Source organism: Gossypium raimondii, chromosome 1, assembly GCF_025698545.1.
Source record: "Gossypium raimondii isolate GPD5lz chromosome 1, ASM2569854v1, whole genome shotgun sequence".
Lineage (NCBI taxonomy): Eukaryota > Viridiplantae > Streptophyta > Magnoliopsida > Malvales > Malvaceae > Gossypium > Gossypium raimondii.
Window position 1 is genome coordinate 38,396,266 of NC_068565.1, and position 7,683 is coordinate 38,403,948.

The 7,683-nt window shown below is 31.5% G+C and overlaps 1 protein-coding gene across 1 annotated transcript; it reads right to left on the reverse strand.

Moving 5' to 3' along the window:
* Window positions 1-4,148: 4,148 nt before the first annotated feature.
* LOC105787006 (cytochrome P450 78A5) lies at window positions 4,149-7,348 on the reverse strand. The gene is made up of 2 exons (XM_012613471.2): window positions 6,291-7,348; window positions 4,149-4,844 (listed from the first exon to the last, which is right to left on the reverse strand). The coding sequence occupies exons 1-2, from the start codon at window positions 7,248-7,250 to the stop codon at window positions 4,230-4,232; spliced, it is 1,575 nt and encodes a 524-aa protein (XP_012468925.1). The 5' UTR covers window positions 7,251-7,348; the 3' UTR covers window positions 4,149-4,229.
* Between the last annotated feature and the right edge of the window lie 335 nt (window positions 7,349-7,683).

Sequence of the window (7,683 nt, forward strand, 5' to 3'; positions counted from 1 at the left end):
TCCTTACAATTTTCATTGTTTACGATCCTTTATAATTTGGTCCAACTTATCATGTACCTTTAGTTCAATTCAAGCTCAAATTAACTTTTCCTTAAATTCTCCGCATGATTTCATCTCAATCCAAGCTTGGTTTTGTCATTCCACTCTTTCTAAACTTCACTTTTCTCATGAATATATTAATGGAGATTTGAATTAGTTATAACAATAATTAAATTAAGGCGTGGGTTGAATTCACCAAGCTGCCAATACTAAATATATATATATATATATAAAGGGCATTCTTACCTTGAATAATTTGAACCGAAAATAGGAAAGCTATCTCCTTCTCTCTTTTTTTGCTTCAATATTTGGCCATGGAGGGGAAGAATGAGAATGGAGCTCATATTCTCTCTCCCACCGCTTGTCATATATACATACATCATATAATTAATATAGTTTAAACTAAGAAATTCCAAATCCTAAGGCCGTCGTTTTATCAACCGTAATTAATGGTTATGACCGGCTATGATTCACCAAAGCCACTAGTCACATTAATTTAATGGTTAAATTTCACTTTAATCCTTGGAGAATTTATTACATAAGGCCCTTCCTAATTTCTTAATCCATTCTCATGACATAGCTCACTATTTAATTTGGTCCTTGTACAGTACTTGATGGTATATCCAATTTAATGACTTAGCATTGGATTTTCGAACATACCACAAGAGATCCTCGATTAAAATTTTCGGTTTGGCTTGGCTTAATAAATTTAATCTCAAAATTAAATTTATTTACATAAATGAATATCAAATTATTATACAAATCAAAATCGATTTATCATTATCTTCGTTGACGTCATAATAAATAAATAATCATATTTATTATTCAAATTTTATTTTTTATCACTCATACTATATGAATTTCGATATAAAAAAATTTGAGTTGTTACACAATAAATATCAACCCACCAACATTTTTCAGGTAAGGCCATTTTCCTTGCACTATTTCACATTTCTTTACAACATTTACTGACTTTAGTATCAGAGTGTGTCGCAAAATATTTACTCCGGTGTTCCTTTAGTCAATTTTTTGTCTTGCAGCATCGCCTAACCATTGATCTAGTTTAGCCCAAACATTCCAGCACACAAAGACATCAACAAAATTCATATGAAATCTCTCTGAGTATTAAAATATTTGACTTTGATTAAACTCGTTATTTGTATGGTTGAAACTTAACCTAATAATAAATGAAACAAACTTAGATATCCATATGAAATCTTGCTGGGTCTTAAAATATTTCAAGTATTGTTTTGCACGGATATAGCCATCGTATTCTTTTGCTTCATTTTTTGTTGTTTTCATGTTTAATTTTGGGGTGTTGTTTTGTTATTCCTCATTTCTGGTTACATTTATGGTTATTCCTAGGGTGTTGCTTTATTTCGATTGAGGTGTTTACTCTATGTTTTGTTTGCTAGCTATCTGTACAAGATGCTTGGCTTTTTTAGTAATAAAGCTTATTTGGTTATACAAAAAAAGAAGAAAAAAAGACAAATTCTAACCATAACATGTCAATCCAACCACACTATATCAACTGTTATATATAGATATTGGAATTCGAAGTCTTACACAATAATTATAGATGCACACATATATATTCAAGACCTTCAGTAACTCAAAAAGGCAACAAAAACACTTTTTTGACAAATTCTAGCGGTCCTCGTGTTCAACTTGTGGAGATGTATTCTTTTTCAGCTAGCTAAGCTCGAGGGTTTCATTGTTCCTAGTTATTTTCTTGCTAATTTTATTACTTATAGTGTCCACTTAGGACATTCCATGAATCACTCCCGTTCTTACCTTGGTTTAATTAACATTTCACAATTCATATACTTATTTTTGAACTTAATCGAATTGATCTTTCTTGAATCATGAAATTATATGTCAATAATATTGCGTCACAATATTGAATGGGGTTTTGTTAGAGAAATAATAGTACAAAATTTCTCTTTTCATCTTCTATTAGATTTTCCAGCAATAGTAAAATCCTTTTACAAACCATCATAAACAATGATGATTTCTTTTACTATTTTTATATTCAAATTAGTACTTTTATAGGTATTTCGAAAAGAAAAATTTTTTCAGCCATACCAAATACGGTTTATTCATACTAAAAATTTTTTTTTCAGCCATACCAAATATGGTTTATTCATACTATGCTTGATAGTCCTCGATTATCAGCTTTAAATGAAGACAAAGAACACCTGGCAAAAACAATTGACAAGTGTCAAAAAGATCCAAGCTATTATCAAATCCAAATCGGAATTGATTTAATGGCTAAAGCCAGATATCTTCTTCAAGAAAGAAACTACTACATCAGAACTGATGGAAGAAGAATAATGGCATATTATTCTAGAATTGATGATAAAGACGAAGAATCCATTCAACTATTAAAAAAGATAGCAGAAATGGATATTAATGATTTCCCGCCTCATATTCTGCAACAAATCAGAAGCGCATGGGAAAATTGCCATCAAGATATATCTAAAGTTCATTATGATGGTTAAGACATCCAGATGAAGACAAAAAGTCATACATCAGGAAAATGATCAAGAAGGTTGAAGTCAACAAAGAAGGCAACCTGATGAACAATCCACATACCAACAAAAAAGATTGGAAATAATTTTAATATTTATTGTAAGTTATAATTTTCATAGGAAAGCCCAGATGTTTTACTGTGCTTTTCTAAATAAGATATATATTTGTTTATAAATATCTCATCCCAAGGTGGGGTAATTTATGAAAGTATTGGTTTTTCCAAAACTCTATATTTTCATTTTTAATTTCGATATTCGTGAAGAAATTTTTAGAAAATTCATCCAAATATCTAATATCACATAATTTAATTTTTGAAAGGATATAACTAGCAACATTATCTTGATCTTTTTTATCAAAATAGCCACAAAATTTTGTTTTTAGAATTAAGGTTAATCCCTTAAAAAGATCTTTAGGGGTTCCTATTTGAAATGAAAAAGACTTTCTCCATTTAGTAATATATGTAAAATGGATAGTTTTAAAAAATATCCCTTGCCTCCCCTCCCCCGTCTGGTATCAGAGGTGCCGGTGTAACGACTTTCTGGAGAAAGTAGCGTAATATTTATTGTAAGTTTTAATCTTTGATTTACATTTCTGTTTGTTTCAAGATTATTTGTTTCAAAACCTATATCTGTTAATCTGTCTTCTTGTTGCCGTTGAGTCCGGGGTGGACGTGTAGGCGTTTGGTGAAGACGTTAGGATTACAGGCTGGTCTTAGGTACCCGAAGCAAATAATATGGAGCAAATCGAGTGTCAGTTTAAAGATAAAACTTGTGATCATATTACGCATATAGACTCTAGAAATGAAAATAACATTTCATCTCTGAGTAAGGGTATTAATAGTCTTGTTGATATAACTTCTTTTTATTTTGGTAAATTATATAGTAAGGTCGATTTCAGAGAAGAAAAAGTAAATAACATAGGTAATATAAAAGATTTAGACTTAAACCATGAGTCTAAAGAAATATTAATTAATATTAATAATAAATTAGATCAAGTTTTTAATAATAATATAGAGTCCGATGTAGATTTAGGTCCTTTATATTATGGTAATGGTCAAGATCATATTTTTGTTTTATCGATGAAGAAAACACTTCATCGATGAGTCATCATCTATGATAAAAATTATAAAAACATAAAAACGTAAAAAGTTGATAAACAAAAGAATATGATTTCCAATCCTATAAAACACTTATAGAACATTGGAAAGAAAAATTTACTACTACTAATGATCAACTTGAAAGAGTTGAATATTTAAAACTAATAGAAGAACTTTATGAAAAACATAAAGATCTATTTTCCTAAAAAGATAGAGCTAGAAAAAACTGAGATAGACTTTCTAGGTTTAAAATTATCACTAATGGTCTTAAACTCCAAGACCATATTATTGTAAAAATAAAATAATTTCTGAAAAAATGAGATAAAAACATCTTCAAGAATTTTAGGAATTGTAAATTATGAAAGATATTTCTTTAATAAATTATCTGAAAAATAGGTATATTATATGAAAAATTAAAAAGAATATTTCTTTTGTTGGACTAAACAAGATGAAGAAATTATAAAAAATATAAAAGCAGAAATAACTTACAACCCAAAAGTTTATTTACCTAAATAAGGTGATAAATTAATTTTAAAAACTGATGCGTCACAATAATATTGAATCATGAAATTATATGTCGAGTAGTTCGGGGAACCACTCGACATGTTAACGGTTTTTCCATTTCAAGAGAAAGCTTTAGAGTCTCTGAAAGGTCAACATGTTGCGCCGTTGGAAGCCACCTAAAATACTGGAGAAACCGTGCAAGCCAGAGTTGTACGATGGCTAACCCTAGTGCCTTCCCAGGGCATACTCTTCGACCTGACCCGAACGGTGCTAGCCTTAGATCAGAGCCCATGATGGGAACATCTTCTTCAATAAACCTTTCAGGCCTAAAGGTCCCTGGATCTTTCCAAATAGACGGGTCATGGGTTATGGCCCACATGTTTACCATTGCAGTGGTGCCTGCTGGGACGAAAGACTTCCCTACGTGAACATCGTGGGTGGCTAGGCGAGCCCATGATAGAAGTGGTCCTGGTGGATGCATCCTTAGAACCTCTTTCACAACCGCTTGGAGGTAGGGGAAATTTGGGAGATCGGAATCTTGAACTTGGTTGTGACAAATGCCAGCGTCGATCTCTTTCTGTACTTTAGCTTGAATGTCTTGGTGCAAAACCATCCTCGCCATTATCCATTCCAAGAGTATAGCAACAGTGTCAGTACCTCGAAATGTCATTTCCTAGAAAAAAAATACAACATATGACTTAATACATTTTATAATTATGTAACAGTACTTGTTAAAAGTTTAACTATTCATATTTATTTTTAAGATTTTTTAAAAGGAGTTTACAAGTACAAATATAGGTATTATGAATCACAAATATTATATGTTTAAGTAATTAAAATTACAATGAACTCTTTACAAAGTATAATTATATTGAAAACAAAAATAAATCCAGATAGATTCACATAAAGTGAGACTTAAATTCATAATGAATCTAGAGAAAAACCCTCTTGTTAAAAATTTAATTATTTGTATTTATTTTAAGAAATTTTTAAAGAGGCAATAAAGACTTTTATTAAATGATACTTGTGCGGTTAAATGTCACTATGTATATTTAAACAACAATATATTAAATGCAAAGATTTATATTTAATACACTTGCTGTGATTAATTTTATTTATGGTTAGTGAATTAAATTTTGACACGTTATTATAAATGAAATCACTTGAATCCATTTTAAGAAATATTAATATAATAATTATTTGTTACATAGGCTATCATAATTTTTAACTTTACAAATATAGTTGAGATTTTATGACATGGTCTATATTCATTTATTTATTTAAATATAACTTAAAGATATATAGATAACAAAATTTTAACTCGTTAGTGACATTAAAAATTTGTATAACTTATTTACCAAATAATTACGCTTATTAATAATATATTATTTTTATTTTAATGTATGAACCATAAATCCAGTGTAATTTTAGTAGCATTATCAACTAAAGACTGCTTATATCTATTTTGACCTATGAATACAGCAACAAAACCCAAAGTCCAAATATTACCTATAAAAGAAATATCCCCACTAATGGTTAAAGGCGTCAAGAAACAAGGAGAACCAAGAACGTGGAAAGCACAAGCCAATTAATTATGTTTGAGAATTGGCTAGAATATGTAGGTGGGGTAAAGTTCGCCTTTTATTCTTGGATAAACTTACTAAATCATCTAGGGTTTTGATTTTTATTAAAAAAAAAAACTAAACTAATAGCTGGAATGATTATTTAAAAAGAATGTGAAGGTGATATATAGACTTATATAATGTTAATGTTTTAAACATTAGAGATATATATCATATGTACGAAACCTAACCCTTTCGACCAAAAAGATGAAATGAGGCCTATAAAATGAAGCTGTCTCCATTGTCATCAACCAAAATGGAAAGCAATGCCAGACAACCGGAAAGCAGAGGCAACAAAACAAGATTCCAATAATTGCTTATTTATTTATTTATTTATTTTTATTTAGACGGTAACATAAATTAAGTATATATGATCTAAGATACTCTCAGCAAATTAGATATAATATATGCTTTTGATGATAGGTTTTAATTTGTTGTTGGACTGGGAGTACTAGAATTATATGCATATCTCAAAGAAGAGAAAGAGATTCTCTTACCCACAAAACAGCAACCATGTCTGAATCACTTAACTGGTCTTCTTTGGGCAAAGCTAACAAAGCACTAAGAAAGTCATTCCCACCATTATTGATCTTATCTCCACACTTTTTTCTTTCTTTCACAAATTGACCCACAATATTTCTTACTTTGGTTGACAACTTATGACACCTTCTTTTCACCCCAAGAAAGTCCAAAAACCTTAGAGGGAAATAGTCTTCCCAGTTAAACATAGTAATCAATTCATACCCTTCTTTCACCATTAACCCTAGCTCTCCCTTCTCTACTATAGAACTCCCAAGCACGCTCTCTAGTATATTACTCAATGAACCTTTCTGTAATATCCCCCTCAATTCTACAAATCCTTTCTCTTCCATTCCCTTGTTTATTTCCACCAACATTTCATCAACCACTAGTTGGCGCAGTGGCTCCAGGCAAGAGATTCTCCTAGGGGAGAACATATGGTTGGCAGCAAGCCTTCGAAGATGACTCCAGTATTTACCGGAGTGTGCGAAACCAATGGCGCGTTCAAACATCAGCAAACGAGCTGACTCCTTGATTGGGCGGTCTGAAAATGAAGACCCAGATAGGATTTCCCTGGCGGTGTCGGGATGACTGCTGATGATCACACGCGTTGTTCCTAGGCTAAATGCCATAACTCTCGTTGCACCTAGTGAAGAAGCCGTGTTTGCTAACTTGCGATGAGCAAGTGAACCCATTAGCGGCAAGGTTCCAAGCAAAGGCCAACCGACTGGACCACGAAGTTGTGGAGAGTAAACATGGTGCTTTCTCCATGCAAATCCTCCAGGGACTAGCCAGTAGTTCATAAAGAAAGGTAAAGAAGATATGAACGAGAATAAAACTAGAGCGAAAGGCCATGGTGTTTGGTCATGGTGTACAGTGACAGCATGTAGAGAGAGCAACAGTGAGAGGTTGATCATTGCAAGCATCAAAAGCTTCATTGTTGCAGAAATTAATAGAAATATGGATAAAAGATCTGAAAGAAAAGGCGTTAACGGAATGGTCTAGAGATTGTGAACTTTTTTAATGATGAGAATTGTGTTTCGGATGGATTGCATATATAGCGCATGGGAAGATAATTATGGTTGAATACGCTGAGATGATGTTTAGTTAAGTTTGCTAACCCTGATTAAATGAAAACAGCACTTAATCATCAAGAGTTAAGTAAAAAGGGCTTAATTTGTTGGCTTAATTCCTTTGTTTTTTTAAATTGGCTTAGTTTTTCTTTATTATCAAAATCTGTTTCATGATAAAGTCCTCCCAGTATAGGCGTTTAGATTTCACTTGAAAATAAAGCAGAAATTTTAAATGATTCACCTGTACTTATATACATCACTTTATAGTAATAGCCTAATCCTTTATAGCTGTATACTG

Bases quoted from the DNA above. Each gene is read 5' to 3' on its own strand.
- LOC105787006 (XM_012613471.2), bottom strand. From the start codon at position 7,250: ATGAAGCTTTTGATGCTTGCAATGATCAACCTCTCACTGTTGCTCTCT. The intron at 4,845-6,290 runs GTAAGAGAATCT...TTTTTTTTCTAG, and splicing joins ACATGGTTGCTGTTTTGTGG to GAAATGACATTTCGAGGTAC.